Genomic DNA, 24,992 nt, shown 5'->3' with positions numbered 1-24,992 from the left:
ATACTACTACTGTCACAGCTGCATCCTCTGGAGAGGGGATGCGCTACGTATCTATCGGGCTTATAACATGTAGGACAACATCGTTCAAGAGAGTGAGGACTGCTTTGGTGTTAAAAAGTGGTTCTTTACCAAGAAACATAGCGGGATGGAGAGGGACACAATAGCGGTATGCGAGAGGAAAATGTTTCTTCCTCTCTCTCTCGGCTTCCCGACACTCCAGGAGGACGTGGAGGGCGGTGAGCCTCTCGCCACATCTACCACAGGTAGGAGGATCATTACCATTCAATAGAAAATTTGGAGCACCATATGTGTGTCCTATTCTGAGACGACAGAATATATGAAATCCTTTCGTCGTGTTTTCGTTGCACAGGGCCAGAAACTTAAATGTGGCTTAATCAAGTGGAGCTTATTATTTTTTGTAATGGCTGGAGGCACTTTCTGTCACTACCTCATGGTGTGTGCAACAAAAACTTAAGAAGGTTCATCATTTTTAGGCACTTGCCCTTGAGGTATTTGATGTGAGCAATGAAGGTTAGCTTTTAATTAAGTATAATGCCTAAAAATGTGTGTTCTTTGTTAGCGAGTATCTGTTGTCCATGTACTTCAATAATTGGCTCTGGGACAAGACTTCCGTACCTTGAAAAAAAAAAAGAACACAAGTACTTTCATTGGGATTAAGTTTAAAGCCATTCTGTTCTGTCCATTTTAACGCCTTAATTGTTGAGACTAATCTGCACTTGTCACACTGTGAGGTTACAGGATTTGTAACCAATCTGTACATCCTCCATGCACACAGAATAAAAAATGACTGGAGGCAATGATGTTCGTAGCGAGTTCATCTTTAAGATAAAAAGCATGCAGCTGAGCATGTCACCCTTTGGTACTCCAGTTTGTTGTGCAAGTGGACGCGATAGTGCATTAACCTTTTTTCACCCGGAAAGTATGATTATGAAAGTAGCTTTCTATAAAGTTTAGCATATTCCCGTGGATAGCCATTACTAACAGGTCTCGCAGGATTCCATAACGCGATGCTGTGTTGTACGTCTTTTACATGTCGAGAAATACGGATAAGTAGAATTGTTTGGGTACAAACACATCACGAATGTTTGCTTCGATCGGCATGAGATTGTCCGTTGTAGACCGCCCCTCTCTAAAGCCACACTGATATATATGGATCACGAATTTCGTTTGACTCAAGGTAGTGTAAAAGGCAACGGTTTCTCTCTCTTTTTTAAGAGTTTACAAAGACAACTTATCAAGTCTATCGGGCGGTAACTTGTTACTAATAAGGTGTCTTTACCCTGTTTCAAAATCAGAAAGACAATGGCCTCTTTCCAGGCAGATTGGAAGGACCCGGCAGCACATATAGGATTGAAAAGTGCGAGTAGTGTCATTTGAGTGTCGCTGTGGAGGTGTTTAATTATGTTGTACATGATTCTGTCAGGACCCGGTGCAGAGCACTGACATGCGGTCAAGGAAGCTCTCAGCCTGGCGATGCTGAAAGGAAGGTTCTTTCTGACTGCATTCGGCGCTCTACCTTCCAAATTACATATCACTGGTTTTCCCGGGGTGATGTAGGGCCGTAGTAAAGACCGGGCCTGCTCTCCTGGAGCAGTATCTTCGCTCGTGCCAGGCTTTTCGTATACGGCTCTCCGGGACTTTTAAAAAGCATTTTTAAGCGAAGCGTTCTTTGCCTCTTCCGTCGACTTTCCCACTGCTTCTGCTGCTGCTGCTGTCTGGCACACCGCGTCGGGGGGGTTCAGAGCTTGTGCGTACTGTATAGATGATAGGAGCGCGGCAGAGAGGAAAGGCGCCGCGAGAAACTCGTTTGGACCTTCGCACCACGTAGAATGTACACAATGCTCTATGAAGCTCCATGGCCGTCGCCACATCAGCCTCTTGACAGCTGTAATTATCCGTGACCCCCCGCAACAGCACTGCAGAAATTGCAGCACTTACCTTTCCACTACTAGTCCAGAGGGAAGCTAGATAAAGTGGTAGAGAATCAACTGGGCCCATTTGGGAAATCCTTACCTCCAATTGGTTACGGTTGAGTCAGGGATGCAACCAATTGAGTCCAATTGGACTTGCCAGTTTGAACCAGCTAGGCCCACCTTACATTCCCAACTGAGTCAATTGGACTACCAATAGGATAAACTAGCTAGAATGTAACCAACTGGGAAATCATACTTTCAGTTTATGAACCCATTCAAGGAAACTGGAATCAGTTATAGCTATATATGTATGCAGTACTAAGGCTATAGCAAACCTGTTTCTCACAGCTGGAATGCTATTTAGGTTTGCTTTGCGGGGTATATACATGCATGTGTATCTGTATTGCCCATTGGTGCAATTGGTCATTCCAACAAAAACCAGGGACCTGCGGTGGGGCCACATTCTAGGTGCGTCGGCGACTCGTACTTAAAGGGATAGACAACAGCACGAACTTCGCTCGCTGCTGCTGCCGCGTTTCGTCATGCCCGAGTATTGACAGCGAGTGTCCGCGGTCATCGAGTGTGATGTGTTAATGTTTGCTGTGCGCGCTGACACTATGCTTGTTAATTTATATATAGTTAGCAATCTAATGTATACAAGTTGATACGGCCGATAAAAGCACTAGCCTTACTTTCGTATGGCTCTCAGCTAATTTGCTATCGCAATCGATGCTTCGCCTGTCGAGCGAAACTACGACTTTTTTTTTTTTTTAAGGTAGCACTGGACATACTCCAGACATGTCCAACTGCAACTTTGGCGCTCGTCTATTACAAGTGCAACACATATAGCTACAAAGAAACTATATACTGGAGGCAGCATCACGTGACAATCTTGAAGCTGGTCATAAAAATATAACGGAGAACTCACGAAAAAAATGACCCATAGTCACGTGACAGGCAAGCGGTCGCTGTTCGCGCCTCACGCGGTCGCCCATCCGCCCTACATGATGTGCCACGTACGTGCGTGCGTCTGTTCAATGTCGTGGAACGTTTACAGAAGGAACGCCGTTCCCTCTGCCGTTCCTTCGTAAACCTAACGAGTTGCCGTTACAGTTCCACCGACCCTTAACGGAACGGCGGCTTTCCTCCGTTCCTCCCAAAAGTAACTAGTTCCAGGAAAGTCGTTCCTTGGAATGCCGTTACGTACAACACTGGTCTGATTATAAGGCACCCGCAGCGTTTGAGTTCTTACTGCCTATAAGGCTCTTTAACATGCACCTAAATATAAGTACATGAGTGTTTTTTTTTTTTTTTTTCATTTTGGTCCCCATCGAATTTCTCGGCCTGGATTGAACCCGTGAGCTCCAATTTAGAAGTCCATGCAATGCCATAGCATTGCCACTAATTAAGCTTACGCGGCTTACGGGCCAATGATTAGTTAAAGAATAGTTAAATAAAACTGTTTTCGGTGCAAGGTCCGTCCAAGGTCCGATCCACATTTCTGTCACACGAGGAAGACGCAAACATGAACGGAATGTTGCGCTGTTTTTTTTTTTTTTTTTGTTTTTTTCCCCCTCTGTGTATACTTCACTAAATCTGAGATCAGGGCAACGGGGCGCTGGATGAGGCAGATATGTTTTATTTGTTAAAGCGGCAAAGCAGCAAGCTTACAGTGCGTTTATTTTTTCTTCTTTTTTTTCTTTTCGGGTGCGTTTCACAAAATCTACAGATGGAAAACTATATGCACAAGGATACACACGATAGACACATGCTGCTTGAAGAACAAGCAGTATAATTGTTCTCCAAGGTAAGTACAATGACATAGAATGAAAGCCGACACTGCGGCCGCAATGCACATGCATTCACTGCGCGACATGAAAACACAGGAATGGTTTTATTCTTAAGACATAAATACACGTCATATGTAATTAGGACCACAATTTAAGCGGTCTGATCGGAAACAGCAGCGCGCGAAGCAGTATGAACGACCCCGCCGAGAACAATCACCAGCAGTTTCCTACGACGCGACCTTGACGACCTTGATGCGGTCTAATACATAGAGTTTCTCACTATATTACCTAGAGGGAAATCTGGCGCTGCTGCGCTGTCTCGGATAAAGCCCCTATATATAAAAAGTAGCGCCATTCTTAGATCTTGCCGCCACCGCGCTCACCCCGGCGTTTCCTCCTTGCCGCCTCCTGTCGTCCCAGCCGCCTCCGCTCCCCCATTGGCCGCTCCTTCTCCGGCTCCGCATCGGCTGCAGCTGGACGGCAGCACGCAGCTACCGACTGGGACGAGCGACGTCCCCGGCCTGCAGCTCCTGTGGGGAGCCGGAGACGATCGAACATCTCCTGCTGGCCTGCCCGGCGCACCTCCAGCAGCGGGGCCCACTCCTGCAGGAGTTCCGCCGCCTGGGCCTCCCCTCTGGCAAGGAGGAAGATCTCCTCTTCCCCGGCCGACACCACCTTTCTGCACTTCGAGGCGTCGTGGAGTTCCTTGACTCGTCAGGGCTCTCCGCACGCCTCTAAGGACATTTCTACAAGCGGGAAGGCCTCACGGCCTCCCACCCCACCCCGGGCCTGACCGGCCTGGCACAACACCCCTGCAGACTCTGCAGCACACCAAGGCCTTCCATCTCGGCCTGATACGTGCCGCCTATGCCTGCCGGTTTTGCTTCGCCCAGCCATGGCGACTCCACTCTATCCCTTCTTTCGCTCCCACTTACCCCTCCCCGTTGGCGCTGAGCCGTGCTCCCTCAAGGGCTGCAGAAGATAGCGCCAACCTTTCCCTTTCCCTCAAGAACCACTTATCATCCCCCATTGGCCAATCCGTGTCACGTGGAAGCACGCGTTGCGCTTTTGTATATTTTTTTTCTTTCCAGCGCGCTCCGACTGCCATTGTCGGGCCTGTGCGACGAAAGTGCTGTACGCACAAACGGATCAAACGTGTTAGGGACAAGAACTTCGTTGTGATGACATGCTGCTGCGCCTTAAGTTGCCGCAACCGACAAGGCGAGGGCAAAAGGCATTTTTTGTTTACCATCCTGCGTGGCCAAACGCTTGCTGCACACTTGATATTTGCGCCGTCTCGCATCGTCGCGTTGCTACTTCCAAAACGGCATTATTAGGGCCAGTTACTAACCGACGAAGCAAAATCGCGCCTCAAAAACTTCTGCGCAGGGCGCGATCGAAGTTTTCCTCGGATTTCCTCTGGTAGCGCGTTAGCTGTCGTCTGTCACGGCAGGCCCGACGCAGGCGGCGCCACTGTCGATATCGCGCCTCGATCGCGCTGGTCGCGCTGATCGCGATCAGCGCGACCAGCGCGATCGAGGCGCGATATCGACAGTGGCGCCGCCTGCGTCGGGCCTGCCGTGACAGACGACAGCTAACGCGCTACCAGAGGAAATCCGAGGAAAACTTCGATCGCGCCCTGCGGAGACGTTTTTGAGGCGCGATTTTGCTTCGTCAGTCAGTAACTGGTCTTAATAATGCCGTTTTGGAAGTAGCAACGCGACGATGCGAGACGGCGCAAATATCAAGTGTGCAGCAAGCGTTTGCGCACGCTGGATGGTAAACAAAAAAAGCCTTTTGCCCTCGCCTTGTCGGTTGCGGCAACTTAAGGCGCAGCAGCATGCCATCACAACGAAGCTCTTGTCCCTAACACGTTTGATCCGTTTGTGCGTACAGCACTTTCGTCGCACAGGCCCGAGAATGGCAGTCGGAGCGCGCTGGAAAGAAAAAAAATATACAAAAGCGCGACGCGAACTTCCACGTGACACGGATTGGCCAATGGGGGAGCGGAGGAGGCTGGGGCGACAGGAAGCGGCTAAGAGAGGGCGAGGAGGAAGCAACGGGGTGAGCGCGGTGGCGGCAAGATCTAAGAATGGCGCTACTTTTATAAATATAGGGGCTTTAGATGGTGCTACTTTTTATATATAGTGGCTTTATGGCGAATTCCATTGGGAGAAGAGGAGCAGGGCGCCGCGCAGTGCGGAGCCGGGTGACAGCGCAGTGAGAGCAGGCACACTCGACCCGCCACTGGATTACGGCGTGCATTCGGAGAGCAGGTGGGAGGGGGACTTGTGAGGAGAAATGTACCATGTGACTAAAGCAATCGACGTCCCACCATTCTCTGCAGGAGAGCGGCAAAACACGCCTGATCATCTTGTAATCTGTCGGGCTTAACGCTGTCACCGTTTGCGGCCACGTACTACATACTTTTGTGCAGCGCCGACGCATTCCTCAACGTTTCCGCCTGCGAAGATCATCTCAAGTTGAGCTCTAGCAGCTTTCGCTGCTGTCACCGTCGAGCGTCTCAAGCACTTCAGCAAGAGCCAGAACGCCTTGAAGACGCGCCTGGCTAGCACCGTTCCGCCGGTCACAATGATTCATTTCCTGGTGAAACAGCACGTAAAAAGCTGCTTTAGCTTTATTATTACAAAAAAAATGTTTTGTTTAATTTTGAGGGCGCACTATTGGATGTACAATTATATGAAACGTAAAAAGTATCAGCTGGCCGCTAAAATTGTAGGACAGATGACACGATTCTCGCTCGCTTTGGAACAACTTGTCGTCTGTTCTTGCTTTTCTTCGCTTGATTCTGCATTGTAGGTGAGTAAACTTTATTGAGAGATGTAATACGGGTGAATGAAAGCATTATATGTAGATTTTACTTTAAGAACGCGCTATTGTGTAGCCATATCCACGTTTTAGACGAAGCCTCGAACAACACCAGCCAACATATGCCTCGCAGACACATATCCCGTCATTTCCATGACGGCACAGCTCCCTTTAAGAAACTCGCATAGACGGTGGCGCCAGATTAGTCTATGGTATAGTACACTCTCATGCGGCCCAATCCACTTCGATCGCAGCGCCACCACAGTGCTTTTCGTCGTCGGACGCCTCACTGCAAAGCATGCGCTGCTCCGGCTGCTCGTCCCACTCAATTGTATTCTAGTACACTCTAGTGCTGACCGAAAAAAAGAAACAAAACAAGAAAAAAATCGCGCGTTAAGTTGTGCGAATACGGTAATCCGAGCAAAATCGTTATATTATATGCATGTTTATGCCAATTGGTTAGGGCATCACCGTTTTTGAGTGCCCAAGTGGAACTTTCGTTGCTTCCGGCGCCTGCAGCAAAAAAAAAAAAAAAAAAAGAAAGAAAAAAAAAAGAAATGAAACGAGCAGGAGTGGCCATGATAGAACAAGGCGCAGTTATACTTTATGTTAAAAGGCACGTACGTGTCTCATGCGTTTGCATATGGCAAAACTGAATGTGTGCTTTGGTTTGCGATAATTCATTGAATTAATACGTAAAAGAAATATTGCTAACTTGAGGTACGTTGAAGGTCAAATTGAAGGTCAATATCCTTTCGCGTACTCTTTCGAAACATTACGTTCCATGATGAAATTGAGCTAACGAGGTAGAAAGCCTTCGCGCTGTTCTCAAGCAATCGAACCCTCTTATAAAGCTCATTGGCACTGCGGATCAGCTACATCTCCTTAAGAATACTGAGGGATTACTGAGGGCGTCGTGTATAAGCCCACATAATTTTGGGCTCCAGCCGGCCGGCGCACTCGATATGTCGAACGACGCACAGAACCGTGCCTCTACAAGGTGTGTTTTCCCTCAATACATCTGTCGCACTGATTCGCTATCACTTTTTCGGAGTTATCCCCACCGTAACATTTAAAGGCGTTTCGCGGCCGGGCCACCTCAGAAGTTCAGAGTTTACTGACGGATCCAGAGAGGCTAGAGCGCTATGGGGCGGGTGTATGATAACCCGAGGAATTATTACAGACGAAACATTTCAATACTGGTGCCTTTATTTGTAAAGTCAGCGACGTGGCACGCAACTCTTCCGCACGCACCTGGCGCACCGTGTACCGGCCGATCGTGTGCCCCACCTTATTTGCAGGGCTTGTTCGACCGCTGCTGTGTGACTCAATCGGTGGACATTTGTCCTGAATCAGTTAAAACAAGCGTTGTGAGCACGCGAGTTTAACCTGGGCAAGTATGTCCCATTGAAACATGCAGCGCTGCGGTAGGGCCCCTGAACAAGTACGCATTGATTAAAACACCACCGGGAACCAAACGTCTCGGCCCTTCCTCCATGATCTCGGCCCAAGAGGTCACGTGTTGGGCCGACACTAAGCAATGGCAAAGGCGCAAAAGGGGCTGGCATCGCGGAGCGTTCGCTTGGCAAGGCTGCAGTTGCGTGACGTCATGCTCTCTCCTAACTTTTAGGTGCGAAGTATCGCTCGGGCTGTCGGCGTCTCCTGTCGTGGTCACGATAAGCAAGCGGCACGCGTGCGGAGCGCTCCCGCGTTCGTCGTCGTCGTATTCCACAGCTGGCTGCGTTGCCGCTCATCATTCCAGCGCAGAATTTCACTTCTCCTCTGTCTTCGTCATGGGGAGACCGCGTTTTCGGGGGTATGAGCCATTGCTTAAGGGGGTATGAGCCATTCATTGTCTAACGTAATGCCAGATTTATATTTGAAGCAATTTAATTCCGAAGAATCGCAAGCGGCAATGGCGGGCGAATGCTGCTAACCACGCCGCCGAGCAAACTCGAGACATCGAACGCCAGCGAACAACGGCGGACTGCGGGCATACCGTCAGTGACGTCGTTCACTCCATCGCAGGGCGGAGAGAACGACGAATGGCGGGCCTTGAGGCTTGCTTGAGTCAACAAATGGCTGGGCGCAGTGCAAGCGTCGTCTGTTTATAGTGAGCAAACTAGTCGGAGAAGAAGGACCATTTTGAAGGTATCCACTGCTTGCTCTTGATTCCAACGCTAATTTTTCAAGATGGACTAGAAATCGTATGGGCTTTACAATACACGACTACATCGTGAGCAATCCATGGATCCGTAGTGATTTACCTCTTTCCCGCTGCGCGTATACGGAGTAATGGGTAGTCGTACTCTGGCGTAATCATGTGTCAGATAATTCTCATTTATTGTTTTTCGTCGAAAGTTCAATTTGAACGCGTACATGCATTTTAATCGGCGCCAGCACGTATGATGTTGTGAAGCGGTACGCACCGATGAAAGAAGAAGACGCCGCGCAGTGCTCATTGTGCAACAGCCAGTTGCACAATTAAACAATTACAAGTGTTTTCGATTGAATAGGCCTTCACGAGGTGGCGGATTAGCTTTTTTCATTTCGTCTAAATTCTGTCATAAAGCAAAAATTTCGCATCATACCCTATCATCCGAATGTGAAATCTTAATATTAGAAATAACTATTCCGGGTTGCGCCCCGCTCTCTATAATTAACTCCTACTTTCCCGCTGGAGTGCAAAACGTACGCCCACTTGATGTCGCAGTAACATACTGCAAAAAGAACATATTGCTTGCGGGTGACTTCAACTCACATCATGTGTCATGGGGCTTCCGCACAGACTCATCTGGAAAACGTTTATGGGATTGGGCTAATGTTAAAAATTTCACATGTTTAAATGCTAAAGTTGCCACTTTCGTGCGTTCGCAGTCGCGATCTGTCCTAGATTTGACATTTTCTAGCTCAGGCATTTCCATTTCTTCTTGGACTGTGGTGGATGCCGCCACTAGTAGTGACCACCGCCCGATTGTCATTGAAATTAACAACCCCCTCATTTCTTTAAATAAACATACGCATACTTTCGTGGACTATTCAAAATTTAAAAACAATTTACAGTCAACCTTGTCTTCTAGAACAGATATGGAAACAGATATTAAAGCGATGAGTCTTAGTGCAATTTTGAAGGGTACTATTAAAAAATCAGAATTTGTAGTATCATCAACAAAAGAGCGCATTGATTGTCCATGGTGGAATAGTGATTGCGCACGAGATTATCGACGCAGAAAAGCTGCATGGAAGAAACTTATTTCCAATCAGTGCCCTACTAATTGGAGTAATTATAAATATGCTGCTGCTACGTTTAAAAGAACAGTTTCCTTAGCGAAAGATAATTATGATGAAAAACGGTACAACTTTTTATCGAAAAGTGATAATAAAAAAGCATTATTTAGGTTTCTTCGCTCTCGTAAGGCCTTTCCAGTGCCCATAAATATTGATTCAGTGGTTTTGCCACCAGAAGAATTATTAGAATCATTAAATAAGATCGCAAAAGCCTTAGAAGAGCGTTTTACAACTCAGCTGCAAGTAAACTTCGTAGGGGTTCTATCAGGGGATGACTTTATAGAGGTATCAATGGAAGAACTTCAGCACGTTATTCGGCTGCTCCCTGGCACAGCTCCAGGTCCAGATCGCATTACATCAGGCATGTTAAAAATATTGTTTGACCTCTCCCCACGAGACCTCTCCAATATCGTTAACTACTCCCTCATGAACGCATGGATTCCTCCTGACTGGAAACTCGCAAAAATAATCCCCCTGCTCAAAAACCAAGGAGCAGGATTGGACCCAGATAATATCAGACCAATCGCATTAACCTCAAATGTTGTGAAATTAATAGAAAGGGTATTACACATTCGTATTATGAAATTTTTAACGGATAATACATTATTGAGCCCATGTCAGATTGGATTTAGACCCGGATGTTCGATATGGTGCGCCCATGTCGATTTAGAGGAACGCATTAAGCTTGCACGGCACAGGCGGCAGTATGCAGCTTTAGTGACCCTTGATTTAGCTCAAGCCTACGATAGTGCAGAACATGTCATACTCCTAAACGCTTTAAAATATAGCATGGATTTCCCTCAATATATTATCAATTGGATGCATGAATTTTTAAAGGATAGAAAATTTTGTTGTTTTGAGCGTGATGGCTTGGTGACACAAAAATATAGTCAAACAAGAGGAGTTCCCCAGGGATCTGTCCTTTCTCCTATTTTGTTTAACATTTTACTAAGTTCAATCCCATTGTGCGGTAGTGTACAAGTATATGTCTATGGAGATGACATAGCATTCTTTGCGTCTGCGAGTGATATTCACTCATTACAGAGTACACTACAGTCATACTTGGGAACACTTGAAGCCTGGTTTGCGAATATTCGAATGTCGCTCAATGTTAACAAAAGCGCTTTGATTGTGTTTCCATTGAATGTACCAATTAATATCTCTCTCCAATATCATCAGGAAATTATTCCGCAAGTTGACTTTATCAAATATCTCGGTGTAATATACGACACAAACCTGAGCTGGCGAAATCACATCAATCATGTTAAATCTAGGGCGACACGCGCGGTTGGCATGATAAGAAAAGTTGGCCGACATCGCTCTGGGCTACGCAGAGACACTTTAATGATGATTTATCGTATGTATGTTCGTCCGATATTGGAATTTGGATGCGTGGTATTCTCTGGTGGGCCAGCGTACAAAATTAGCCCCCTGGTTCTTCTAGAGCGGGGGGCGATTCGGAATTGTCTCGGTTTGCCAAAATTTGTAGCCAACAATGTTTTATATCAAGAAGCACGACTGCCTACACTTCCCTGCAGATTCCGCATTCTAACGGTAAAAACATATTTAAACATTTATGCATCTTCTTTGAGAAGATCACAATTTGTATTTATTAGGGAAATGAGGGCATTTTTCGAAGAGCATTGGTCCCGCCTACTTCGACCTCAAGTTTTGTTTGTACAAGCTGAGCTCGATCCATTAAATGTTAATATACGTGAGATCGCTTGCTCAGACAAACCCTTACCTAATATAATGATTGAATTTGACGATATATTTCCATCGAATGCCAAACTCCTGCCCACTACATACTTAAACGGCATGTTACAAGATCATTTAACGCAACTAGGAATAGATCACGTGATCGCGACTGACGCGTCAATGAATGAAGAGAAAGCGGGTGTGGGTATTTTCTCCGAATCACTATCCTGGTCTTATGCAGTACGCCTTCCGGATTTCACACCCATATTTTTGGCTGAACTAGCAGCGATTATCTTAGCTCTGCGGAAACTTCCTTCAAATTACTCAACAGTGGTTATAGTGACTGATTCACTGTCAGTATGTACATCGCTCACTTCATCTGCAGACACTACTGTAACCAATACATTTAAATTGTTAACCCCTCCTAACTTAAGTCTGGTACGATTGGTATGGGTTCCAGGCCATCGTGGTATATTCTTAAATGAAATGGCTGACACACTTGCGCGGATATCTCTTGATGGACCAGTTATGTCTGTCATGCCTAGTTCGGCTTATGTCACTGCGGCTAGGTTTAGAAAATTTTCCCTATTACAAGATTCTACAACACTGAAAATCCAAATGTCGGAATTTAATCATTTGTCCTTTTCGTGGGACAATAAATGGTGCCCCACACGTAAATTAGAGATCTCCATAACAAAATTACGCTGCCGAATCCCACCATTAAATATTTACCTACACAGGTCCGGTCTGGCACCGTCCCCTCTGTGTCCTACCTGCCAGGAACCCGAAAACATTGACCACTTTCTATTATTTTGTCATCGCTTTAGGAATGAGAGGAAGAAATTTGAATTTTCATTCCGTAAATTGGGTATTTCACTAACTACTGAAAATATCCTCTCCTTCGGGGCTTCTTCAATGGGCTTTAGCCACAGGAACATCTGCGTGGCCCTCTGTGACTATATCTGTGACACAAAAAGACTACCCAGTTAATTCTCGAAATAAATAATTGGATAACTCATTAAATCGCTAATTGGTGTTTCGAAATTATTCTAATACCACCAAAATTTTTCTGCTGTTTTTATACAATTACAATGATTTTAATTCTGTCTCTGCCCTGTAAATCTCTTTCCAAATTATCATAAACACTATACTTCACCCTGATTTAGTTTTCCGTCTAGTTTTTTTTTTTTTTTCCTCCATCTCCCCCTTCCGTTTAACCTTTAACCGCCGGCTTCTTGGCCAATCCCCCGTAGTGGGTAAGCGCCACGGATGAGGATCAAGCAAGCAAGCAAGCAAGCAAGCAAGCAAGCAAGCAAGCAAGCAAGCAAGCAAGCAAGCAAGCAAGCAAGCAAGCAACAGCCAGTGTGGCCAATCCCCCTCGTGGGTACGAGCCATGTTTTGAGGCAACAACAACAACAACGGCCAGCTGTACGAGTGGCTTCACTTGAGCTGCAGGCCTATGCGTGGACTCGTTCGTTGACGGGCAATTGTCAGCAAGCATTGGGATCTTCTTCAAGAGCTAATCAATGGTCGGCCGGAGCCCACGGAACCCCAGGCGCAGATGGAAGTCCCGGATGACGCCCGTGGCCAGGTACGAATTTGCACTGGCCCCTATACTCCATGTAATGTTTACGAAGGTTAGACAGAGACTGATCTCAGCTCAAGAGGCTGTCGCTGCTGGAGAGCCCGAAAATAACCCTGAGATTCAAGAGGCAATGTTGGAAGCATCAAGTATGGCTTAGACTTTGAATCATGCTGCGCATGTGATGCAGCAGGAGGCTGAGGACTTCGAGGCCCGGAAAATCGTTTTGAAGCACCGGCGTGCTCGCCTGCTAAGCACACTGTCCCGCGCTCGCCAAAAGATGCTCACCGAAAGGCGCCGTTCTCGGGTTTCTAAACTGAGATACGCTCTAGACAACCGAGATCTCGCCTAGATCCGAGAACCGAGCCACCCGTGGGGACTACCATTCTGCTTTTGGTCCACGAACCGCAGTCTCAGAAGCCAGCGTACCCCATGTCAACTCCGGAGGCATCTCGCGCTTGTGACAGGACTGAACACAAGGCAGAAAGTCACGCCAACGGGAACATGCTCGCGAACACGGAGTGGCTCCCAAAGGCGAACATGTACCCCTACTGTTGCACGGAATGAAAAACTGCTGCATGGTGGCCGCGAGCGTTGCTACAAGCAACCACACTTTCCTTTCTCGCTTCATTACTGCACCATTCACAGTAAAAGTGTTCGTATGTACTCGACTTGAGTTAGAGTTTATTGCACTTTGCGAGCACTTTGCGAGATCTTCTGGTCAGCCGGGGTCACTATAACGTAAAGCTATTCCAATTGTTTTTATTCCATTTCTGACGTAAACGCTCAGTGGTTGGTCGCAAATGTTCAGGCCACACCCACTTCGCTTGTTCGTCCCGCGAAGTCACGAAAGCCCAGAGAACACCCTATCTCAAAATGAGGTGTACACACTGCTTATACACGAATAGGCCGACCATAAGAAAATAAATTATTTCACATTCTACGCTTTTTTTGCCATTAGCCCGCCGCTATTGGTCAAAATAGCCCACTTCGCCTGTCTGTCACAAAACCACGGAAACTTACCACATCAAAGTGACGTGTGCGCATTAAAAAATGCATTATTATGCCGAAGAAAACTGAATATTTTGAATAGCCTTATACTGACCCGTCCCAAAAGGAATAGAAGATGGCTACCCGCCGATAGCTCTGGCGCTGCCTTCTCGGAACCACCGGCCGGATTTCAATTGTTTGTGCATAATACAATGAAGTTCGGAACGTAACATGAAGCGACAATTTTATGTATTAGGTTACGAAGCACCTTATGCGCTCGGGCTGTCGGCGTCTCCTGTCGTCGTCGTCACGGTAAAGCAAGCGGCTCGTGCTCGCGCTCGGCACGCGCCACTGCTCCCGCGTTCGTTGTCATCTTCCACAGCTGGCTGCATTGAAGCAAGCGGCTCGTGCTCGCGCTCGGCACGCGATCGTGCCACTGCTCCCGCTTTCGTCGATCGTCGTCTTCCACATCTGGCTACGTTGCCGCTCATTATTCCAGCGTAGAATTTCACTTCTCTTCTGTCGTCTTAACGGGAGGCCGCGTTTACGGGGTGCTTCGCACCTCCCCAGGTATCACGTTAGTAGAGCTGCATTTCGTTCAATGGGTCATTTGACACTTACGCATAAAATTTCATTCACCGCTCAAATCGAGCCTACGACTTAACTCGTGCTAATTTGTCGAGAGCAACTACTCGTGCTGCAAGTGATTCTTTCAGGAGCACCGTGTTCAGGAGCCAGCTGCCCTCAATAAACGTCGCCAGTTCCCTTTCAAGGCACGTGACAATATATATAGACGAGAGAAGAAGGGAAGCCGAGGGGCTCGATTTTTTCCTTTCCTCCATGGAAAAAACCATGTCACCATGTGCGAATAAACGAAGGCTTGGTCTGGCTGTACTGTTGGGTGGAGGCATGACTGCCTACCTAAATCAAACTGATTCAAATTGCGAATCTCGGAGGTGATGTGGAAGAAAAATTAAGGATTGCATGACGGCAACAGCGCCGTAATGATACTCGGGGAAAGAAAGATTAGACGAGTATTAAAGTTGCTTGAAGCGCAAAGCTTTCCCCGAAGTGTTCCAAGTTTGCATGTACAACAAGGAAAGTTTTTCCTTCCTTCATGCTGCATGACCTCCGAGAGTGTGGCGCGCCGTTGTCTCGCAACTCTGGATATTGGAGAAAATGTTGCTTTTACGTTCGAAACGTAATTCAGAATATGTCGCGCGCCTCTCTTTCTCTCTTTTTTTTTTTTTTTTTTTCTGCAGATGCGCACAGGGTTGCGCCGGAGGAGTTTTCGGCGTAGAGGTGACAGACGGACGGACGCACGAATCGGCTAGCCACATACAGCTTCGTAGCTTCGCTGTAAAAAGTGCCGTCCTACTACAGTGTACTAGAATATTGGGTTCTAGAACACTAAAGTCCTACCTAGAGCATTTTGACAGCGAAGAGCGGACATGGCCTTCGAGACCAGAAAATGACGCGCACTGAGTGTGCGCATTACAATCTTGAAGGCAATAGAGTGGGCCACTGGAAGCCAAGCCTGGCCAAGGCAGCAGAAAAATAATAATGGCGGTCTCCAGAGTAGTTAGAGTTCTAGCGTGGCCCGGAAGGAGTGATTAAGCCCAGAAAATCAAAATTTCGGGCCTAAATTCGCCCGAAAAATTGATATCGAAAATGCATTAGCTCTACGGAAACCCTGACAGCTTATTATGAAGTCCGGAATATCCAGCAAGTCCGAATTCTTGAGTCCGAAAAATCCGTCGGCTACGTACTGCCTCCCGCATTTCTCGTCATTTTAGCGCCTTTAAACGGCATGAATCAGCGATGCCGGAAGAAGCACTCTCCTGTGCAAGCGTCTTCTAATGCGATGTTCCCTTCAGGACGACGTGCGACCATATTATAGTCTTCTCGCGCGATATAGTTAAATGAAGTTCAGCATTTGACAACAGCTAATCTCGTTGTGATGAATCATACTCAAAAGCGTAATCATACTCAAATGTTAATTGTGTTCTGTGTGGGAGAACCAGCACACACACACGCATTTGAGCCAAAAATTACCCGCTGCTGCCAAACCTACCACATGGCACCGAAGTCTAGTGCAAAAGGCACGCACTGGATATGCTCTGACAGAGGACATGTTGCCCTAGTAGAATCTTTGCAATGAAGTCCCTAACTATAACCCCTGGGACTATGACAGCGAGGAACCAGACAACTTCAGCATGGATGTCAACTGTGAAGCCAAGAATTCGCGGGAGTACGATGCTGCTGCACAACTGCAGTCGGTAGATTCCTCGTTGGCGTAACACAACTCCCCTCGCACGGGCGTGGTACGTCGGACAAGCTTTTGAGCGCGGCGCTCTACCTTCAAAAAAAAAAAAAAAAAAAAAAAAAAAAAAAATAAAAATAAAAAATTAAAAAAAAAACAGTAGGCGACCCTTACCTTTGACTTGGGTCTCTCTTAGTCACACTAGCACCTAGGCGTTGGTGTGCGGTCATCAGTGATTTCGAATTAATTCTAATTATTCCAGACACTTCAGTAACTCAGCTTGTAACTAAACTTATGATCTGATACATCTGTAATGAAATCCATGAATTTTGTACTCTACTATTTTTTTTTTTTTCAATTTCTTATGATTCAGTTTGAATTTTGTCTCAGCTAATTCTAATTATTCCAGGCACTTTAGTAACTCAACTAGTACTTATGCTCTGATATATCTATAATGAAACCCATGAATTGTGTACTGTACCATTTTCTGTTTTTTTAAATTTCGTCCTAGTCGTCTCACCAGGTGATCCAAAAGTGCTGCGCAAGAAACAAGAGTGTCACTTGACGCTTGTGCCACTAATTAACATCACTGATTTTTTCAGGGGAGCAGTAGGGGCCGTAGTAGGGACTGGGCTTGCTCTCCTGGAGCAGTATCTTTGCTCGTGCAAGGCTTTTCGTATGCTGCTTGCAGTCACCTGCTCAACGTGTCGCACAGGCCCTCAACCAACGACTAATGATATGCTGTTGGAATGCCCCAGCTAAAACAATATCATGCACTAATAGCTCAAGCCACGCATTACAACTTTCAAAGAATTGAAAACACCAACAGTTGAGCCTTGTGCCAAGCTGCTGCCCCTCTGGGACTATGCACACAAGGGTGGGATTGACCATTGCTTGTAATCTTCCCCTTTCTCTATTTCCTCCTGTTTACTCAACTCCGCTGTATGGTCCTCCAGACCATCCCCATTTTCAATAAAGGTATACCATCATCATATATATATATATATATTTTAGGCTGGCATCAATTTTTACTTCGGAATATAGTCGCCATATGGTCATACTATATCGCCTCTACTATCTTAGTTTTCTCTGGAAGAGAACAGTCACTAAGGGACATCAGGTAAAGTGCACTGTTTGTGCGTCCCTTAACAAGTGTAGGATCTTTAACAAACTGATAAGGTCAAAACTGGAGCACTGCGTAAAATATAGCATATGGAGAAGCAATGTTCCATAGTGTGCCAGTTTATGCCTGGGGATATTAAAATCTCCTAGCAGTATTGTACCGCTATCTTCCAAATTGCATTGTATGTTATAGTACAGAGAACCTGCCAAGGTACTACGACTGCGTGCAAAACGTCAGTATATGCAGCCAAGGGTACAACCGTAGTGATGCAAAATCTGAGCTTTGCAAAACAGCCTTGGCACTTTTGACATCAGTAAGTACAGTGAAACATATTTTTCTGTTGATCAAAGGGGCCATTCTGCAACCACCTTGTTTGGTCTTTGCAAAAAGTGCAGTTTGAGAGTGTTACCTTGGCAACAAGTATATCTTTAGGCAATCATGTTTCCATGATGACCACAAGATCAAATTTGAAGGCAGATAAGCAGATTTAGTGTGCTGTGAGCGTCTCTGTTTAAGAAACTGATATCTGAAAATGTTTGCAGCATAGCCAAAAGGGTTGCTCCTTGCATTTTTTTAGGTGTTAGCTGACACACCGGACTTCACAAGCATAATGTTTTCTTCATTGTCCCAAAAGAATAATTTATTGTTTATACAACAATGGAGACATTATTACCATATTCTTTGCATGTTCTTCCTCACCATTTTTCCGCGATGCTGCACACTTGTCAAAAAATCATGTGCTTATAGCAGTTACACACTTTGAATGGGCCCTGCAACGCTTTTTTAAGGCCACCTTTTTTGCATTAGATGTATTCTTAGCATGTCAAAGAAATAAGAGCAAAGGGAATTACGATAATTAATGCACACAAAGCCAATGTTATCAGTCACAAAAACTTCTGAATACAAGCACAATAAATTGGCTTCAACTCCTTTCATGACTTTGGATGCCACATTGGCCTGCTGCCTAATAGTAGCAGCAGGGCACTAATGTTACACAGTGGAAGTTTCCAAGCCTGCCCAGCTTGCTGATGGCATTGTTTCCGTGGTTACGATACCTTCCCCCATGCAGGTATCGCAACATTTAAAATGGCTCTAAAATGTCATATTGTAGTATTTTCACAGTACTCTCAATATTGTGTGAACATAAGTTGCACATGATCACCAGTGATCATAGTGCTGCAGATCAATGTCGCCCACATAGCACAAAATCTCCGCATCATTTGCATGGCTATCAGGATAAGTAGGCAATAATTAATATGGATCTAAAACATGTCACAATTGTTTTTTCCATTACTCGCAATATTTTTAACCAGTGGTCATAGTGCTGGAGATCAATGTCGTATGCAATGTACAAAATCACTGCTTCGCGACGATGCTATCGGTGCCACCTGACAAGCTTTCTTGGGTACATTGCAGGGTTCGTTTAAGTCTGAAGTGGTTCCTTAATGCTCTAGGTTCTGCCACTATAGTGAAATCTCTAATGGTCAAATTTATGTGCTTTTAGGTTGTCAGTTTATGAAGTGTTCTAATGATAACATGCTCCATTTTAAGGAGCTTTTTTATTACTGTTGCATCACAAGTGGCATGATCTCTTGGGTTTTTCAGACACCATATCATCAAATTCAATAACACATTTTCAAGGTCGTCTGTCTTTAATTTGAGGCCAGTTACATTTTTTATGGCACTAACACAATTCAAGCATGACAACTTCCTGTCAAGAGTGTGTGGCTTCCCCTCATTGCACTAATACAAATCAGTCTTTGCTACTTAAATTCTTTGGTTCATCCACAATTTGCTGAAACTGTTTTAAGAGCTCAGGAACGTATATCCCCACTTTGTTTCAATGTTTCCGACAAGCAAGAGTAATTTCTTAACATAGGAGTGCAAGTCACAACACAATGTGACAGTTAGTCTTGGGCATGGCAGCATAATTATGCAAGGATCATTAGAATGAAAGTGCTTGCCTTATGCATATGTGTAGGCCTATTAGAATACTGCCATGCTATGACAGCACACATGTGAAGCTGCAAAAAGCCCAATAAGCACAAATTTCAGGAAGTTTTATTCTTCCATATTACAGAGATGTCAAGCAACACAAGCTGCTGAACCACCAGATGTCTAAATATATATCGAAACGTCTGCCCACATTAAAAATTTTGATTGTGTTCCCTAATACAATTGAACCGTATGTTGGCTTTGATTCAGGTGGCCAAACAGGAAGCCACGCTCATTACTTGTTGAAACAAAGCACTGATGCAATCAAAGTGTTTTACTTAACAAGCTTTTCCACTGTCATAGAAGTTTGTTTATGTAGCTGTATGCCTTCGCCAACATCAGTCGTGGTTCTGGGCTCACAAAGAAACAACCCACTCAGTATGAGCTATGCCCAGCCCTGTACCTGTAACAGCAGTCCACCACACAAAAAATATTCCAGGTAGCAGCGTCCTTCAAGCTGGTGCAAAACATATTCTTAAAAACATTGAAAAAGCTGGAGCTATGCTTACACCACTGTTCGCAAAAAAAAAAAAAAAAAAAGTTGCAAAGCACTGAGCTGGAATGATTGTGAACTTAATATGCCAGTGGTTTGCAACTGAAATAAAAATATGTCAAGTCTTACTGAAGGGTAACATCACTTTATCACGGTCTGCAGAGTCAATGTAAGCCACCTACACAAACAATATTGTGCTTCTTCTATAATAAAATGCAGAAAGGTTAACACTTTCCAACAATGCTGCACATGCAAGAAATGGCCACATATGACAACGCAGACTGAAATGCTCATTACACTTTGACTCAATGTGCTTCTCATGGAAACACAGTATGGAGTCAATACAGAATGCTTAAGGTATGTTTCATGTGAGGCAGGTGTTGTGTTTCTTGGTAAGAACAAAGATAGAGTATGAACATTTTAGACACATTTTGTGGTAGCAGGCCATCGTAAAGCCAGGCCATTACTTGAAAGACAGGCTAAAAAAAGGCCTACCTCAAATAACCATGAAGTGGTTGAAGCTGATTCACACTACTAAAGATATTCACAGATTAGTGGAGAAATTTACTACACAATTTGGCACAGCTTTTAGTTATTGTGATTGATAATGCACCAGTTCAGTTGACACAATGAAAGATGGCATGTCCCGCTCGTGGGGCACGAGAACCCATATCCAACGATGACATACTATACAGTTTTGCATTGAATCAACGAGGTGTGCTCTCGCCAGATTAAAATAATAATAAAAGCTGCCTCTTATTGGTTAGCAGAACCTACCACAAGTGATCAATGTTGCTCTATGGAGAGTATATGGCTCCATTGAACAACTCTGTTCAGACTCATTAGTCAAAGTGAACACAGTTTGAGCTTTTAATAAATTACAATGTATATACAAGGAATCAAAGCACTGCACAACATTCCACAGGCTAAAAAGAAAATATGTGTACTGTCAGACACTTAGCTGGCTCTGAATTTTCTCCAAAATAGAGCCAGCAACATTCAAGTCACAACTTGAGAAAAATAAAATGCCTGCACAGCAGGCACCTGAAACAAGATTTTATGCCCACACATGATAATCTGTCCTCAGTACACTGCTAAGACTGACCTGCAGCGATTAAAAAACTCCTTTCCAGCCTCTCTGAATGAAAAATAAAAGGCTTCTCTTTCTAAAGCAGCAGAAGAGGCAGGCAATCTTGAATAGCAATGCCATATTACTTACACGTAGCACAAGCTTACAATTAGCTCACACTTGGACCTTGTCTGGTAAGCATGCACACTGGAACCATAGAAAGGACACCAGATGAACTGGCGGACAGTCACACGTGTCTCCTAACGGTGTAATAAATGCCAAAAACTATGGTGACTAGTACTAGCGCCGCAACCAGATAGAGGATGGCCCTGTTCTGCATAGCTCGACGCATCATCCCACTTAGCACATGGGAACTCTTGCCGATGTCATAGTCTGTCTCCTTAACCTGCACCAGAAGAGCAAAACAAGGGGTGGGCAATGAGGAAAGACAATAAACAGGTTAGCTAATGCAGAACCTTGAACACAGGCCAAAAAATTGACCAATTTGAATTCAGTGGAAAAAATTAACCAATTTGAACTCAGTGGAAGATGCAGATTTGGTCTGATTTAAGCAGAGTTTGAAATAAAGGACATGTTCTGAAGTTTTATTTAATTGAACATTCACTAGCTAGCAACACCTCGTTAGAGTGGCCTCTACGCATTCTTGCAAAACTGACCTTGCAAGACCATCATGCTTAGACATTTCTGGATGGTTTTGACAATGTACTCAAAAATTGTTTAAAGAGGCAAAGTGTTGTCTGCTTCCATAGTCAAACATCTTGCAGCACTAAATGGATGGGACAAGGCACACAAAGAAACAGGATGGGCACTGGACATCAATTAAGTCTAAAAGGGCACCAACGTTCGAGCAAACTAAAACAGCTGCAAGAAAACCAATACACAAGACACCACTGATCATTACCCATTGTGGAACTGTCCCACGCAACCTCCTCCCCCCCCCCCCCCCCCCTGGCTTGGGTATTCATTTTTCTTTTTTTTACATATCATAGGGGTGCTTGCACAGTTAACTTCTTTTTCTATGCAAAAGCTCTCATATATTAATCGTCTCTTCTTTTCTTGATACTTCCCCAGTACACATGTGCTGTCACACTTCAGCCTACAGTGGCATCATTTACAATAGTTTACGACCATTACAGTAACAAACTCTGCCAGCTTTTCAGCAAAAACTCCTGCTTGCTCTTCAACTGCAGTAAGCTGCAGCCCCCAGAGCTATCTGCTGTCAGCCAGGAGCCCTAACTTTGTCGGGGCACTGATAAAATTTATAATGCCTTTATTCGTCACTGGCTAGCATTTCTATGGTGGAATCAGCTTTCATGTCTGCTTCATAGAACTGGCTCAGTCTTGGCAGATGTTGGAAAGCACCGTGAAAAACCACTGTTCCAGAAACAGCTTGTGGTTATTAAGCAGCTCAAAAATGTTTACTGCACTCTGTTGAGCACCCTCAGCACGTTTGGCACTACCAGTGGTGGTTGTACGCTTGGTGGTGGTAATCCGCGCGTGCGCAAGTTATCCGATATTGAAGACACGGAAATTTGAAATAACAAGCTATTTTCATCACAGAAAAAGAGTGGTAGTACTTTCTAAACGCGGTAGAATTAATCTATAGTGTGAACTAACAAAAGTCGATATTACAATATGATGAAACTCGGCTATATAAAAAACAAATCTGATCATGAGCAAGTCCATGAGAAGCACACATGCTGAAGCTTAGAGTTCAGGAAGGTGGTTGTTTGGGCAAGTTGGTGCTGCGTTTTGAATGTATGTCAGCGCGAAACAGAAAAGGATAATAGTCATGCGCTCGAGACCCATTGAAACGCTGAGTGCGTAGTTTTTGCCCCCTCCTTGCGACTTCAAAGGACGTCAATTTACAACACAATGTGGCAGTAAGGACAATACCTTTTCCCGTGCTCTGGTTATCGTCTCTCGCTGTGCACTTAGATCTGTCAATATAGCAGCTCCGACTTTCTCTGCAAAGCAAAGGCAGATAAAGCGTTACTATAATTAAAGATCTCGCAAAGAGCTCCGCGAGAGAACTTTCTCTGTCGTACCTGTTTCGAGCGCCAGCTTGTAGCCCCCTTTCAGGAGCTTCGTTGATCGCTCCATCCTTTCCGTGTTATCCAGAAGCCGTTGTTTCTAATTTGTGCAGAAAGGGGACTGTGTTAGCGTGATTAGCCTTCAAAGAAAAGCACGTACGTAAACAAAAATTTTAAAAAGAAAGTCACCTGATCGTCGCCGCCGTAGTTGTCGTCATTTGACAAAAGCTCCTCTCGCGACTTCAGTTCGTCGCAAAAGGCTATCCTCGCTCTCTGCTGAAAATAAATGAGAAATCAGAATCAGCGCGTTGACGAAAAAATAGACATAGCTGTCCTTAGAGTCTGGAGCATTAAAATACGTAGGGAATGCTTACAAATTCTTTCCGCAATCGTGAGAGCTCCGCCTGATAACTCTTGACCCTGTTTTGGTACTTTGGTCGGGCGGCGACAGACAACGTACGAACTTCGAGCTCCATCTGCTCAAGCTGCCAGCAGAAAAAGAAATGGCAAGGTTCTGACGGTAATGAAAACATCTACGAGAACTTACAAGCTCATTAGCTTCTTCCAGATGTCTCTCAACTTCGGTGACCATGGCAGCTTTCTCATCTGCAATACATGAAGCGGTTCGACTAAATGACCACACTATTCGCGCCAATAATGCAGTTGCTAGAAGATCTGGCAGCACCTACCTGGAGGCAGATTTGGTATTCGGCTTGATTTCGACGTAATATCAGCTGTTAACGCTGCATACTGCTGCTCAAACGTTTCCATAAGCGTCGCCATTTTCAGAATGCCAAGAATGATTTGACGTCAGTAGTGACGACATCTAGCAGCTCACACAACTTCCGCTACGTCATAGCAATGGTCATGGCGAGATGCATGATGGGTCGACTGGCTTCCGCTTCCACCTGTTCTTCCTTTTCAGCCATTGTCGATTTCGGCGAGGTATGTGCGGTTGTGTGCTCGTGTTTAGAATCCATGTAATCGGGTCCTGGAGGAAGCAGTAATAGCTTGATTTTGTCACGATTGTTTACCTAAAGCATTCATAAATTTATTCTTTGCAGAAATAAGCGATGGCGCAGCGTTTAACCCTCCGACGGCGCCTGTCGTACAACACCAACTCCAACCGACGGAGAATGTAAGTGTGTGCATTGATTTCCTTGGACTGCAATAATATTAACAAGTTACGATTAAGAATATAAGTCACTAGATTTTGGTCCTCGAATAGATAAAGCTTGGTAAACTTCATATACGAGGGAAAATATGGAGACGACGACTGCTATGTAACGTTTGTACTTGGTGTGCATGGCGATCTGACACCATGCCGGTATTTGCAGCTCCAAGACTCCCGGCGGCAAGTTGGTGTATCTTTACCTGAAGAAACCAGGGAGCGTCCCGAAGTGTGGTGATTGCAAGCTAAAGCTGCGTGGCGTAAGTAGCATTTTGTGCCCTTTGTCACCGGTGTCCATCCTAATGCTTTGCAGCGCTAAATGGCTGTAGAGTTTCGCTGATGGACGACATAAATATTGCCGCAGTCACCCATTACTGCCTACAAGATCGACATCTTGCAGGCAGAAAGTTCTGTGGGCGACAGAAGCTTTGATTACACGTCGCGATGCTTCAAGATCGCCCAAGTTCATGGGCAGCGCGTGCTAGCGTAATGCCCAGTATCGATTTTTCCCATCACCTAAACGTTTCGTTGCGTGGCGGGTAAGCTACAACTTCGGCTGTCATTGTTACAGCCATAGTTGAAGGCTGTTGCATACTATTAGAAGGATGAACAGGGCAAGACCTCAACCTGTTTGTCCTTACACAACACTTCTGCTTCTGTAGTCTCCTCAAAATAAGTCAAATAAAAAATTGAGCTATCTTAAACGTCTGGTC

The 24,992-nt window shown here is 45.3% G+C and overlaps 2 protein-coding genes across 4 annotated transcripts in view; one reads left to right on the top strand and one right to left on the bottom strand.

Moving 5' to 3' along the window:
- Positions 1 to 24,992, top strand: part of LOC119437635 (60S ribosomal protein L34-like) — a 262,305-nt gene that overhangs the window by 216,484 nt on the left and 20,829 nt on the right. Inside the window, exons 1-3 of one of the 2 annotated variants that reach the window (XM_037704629.2) lie at positions 24,013 to 24,053; positions 24,173 to 24,246; positions 24,446 to 24,539. In XM_037704629.2, the coding sequence (XP_037560557.1) occupies positions 24,182 to 24,246; positions 24,446 to 24,539 (159 nt within the window). In that variant the 5' untranslated portion in view covers positions 24,013 to 24,053; positions 24,173 to 24,181. Of the gene's footprint in view, positions 1 to 24,012; positions 24,054 to 24,172; positions 24,247 to 24,445; positions 24,540 to 24,992 lie in introns of those variants that run through there. The other variant, XM_049660752.1, reaches the window with a different exon arrangement.
- LOC119437634 (vesicle transport through interaction with t-SNAREs homolog 1A) lies at positions 20,115 to 23,927 on the bottom strand. 2 transcript variants are annotated; one of them, XM_037704628.2, is made up of 7 exons: positions 23,798 to 23,927; positions 23,656 to 23,714; positions 23,483 to 23,593; positions 23,298 to 23,381; positions 23,124 to 23,208; positions 22,972 to 23,042; positions 20,115 to 21,460 (listed from the first exon to the last, which is right to left on the bottom strand). In XM_037704628.2, exons 1-7 carry the CDS (start codon positions 23,889 to 23,891, stop codon positions 21,302 to 21,304), a joined length of 663 nt encoding a protein of 220 aa, XP_037560556.1. In that variant the 5' UTR covers positions 23,892 to 23,927; the 3' UTR covers positions 20,115 to 21,301. The 2 variants fall into 2 exon arrangements, with proteins under 2 accessions (XP_037560556.1, XP_037560555.1); XM_037704627.2 differs by having other exon boundaries at positions 23,298 to 23,384; positions 23,798 to 23,925.

Source organism: Dermacentor silvarum, chromosome 1, assembly GCF_013339745.2.
Source record: "Dermacentor silvarum isolate Dsil-2018 chromosome 1, BIME_Dsil_1.4, whole genome shotgun sequence".
In the NCBI taxonomy this organism is placed as follows: domain Eukaryota; kingdom Metazoa; phylum Arthropoda; class Arachnida; order Ixodida; family Ixodidae; genus Dermacentor; species Dermacentor silvarum.
The sequence above is the reverse complement of the archived record's forward strand: the minus strand, read 5'-3'. Positions and strand labels throughout refer to the sequence as shown.

Bases quoted from the DNA above. Each gene is read 5' to 3' on its own strand.
- LOC119437634 (XM_037704627.2), bottom strand. From the start codon at position 23,891: ATGGCGACGCTTATGGAAACGTTTGAGCAGCAGTATGCAGCGTTAACA. The intron at 23,385-23,482 runs GTAAGCATTCCC...ATTTATTTTCAG, and splicing joins CACGATTGCGGAAAGAATTT to CAGAGAGCGAGGATAGCCTT. The intron at 21,461-22,971 runs GTATTGTCCTTA...CTTCTGGTGCAG, and splicing joins TAACCAGAGCACGGGAAAAG to GTTAAGGAGACAGACTATGA.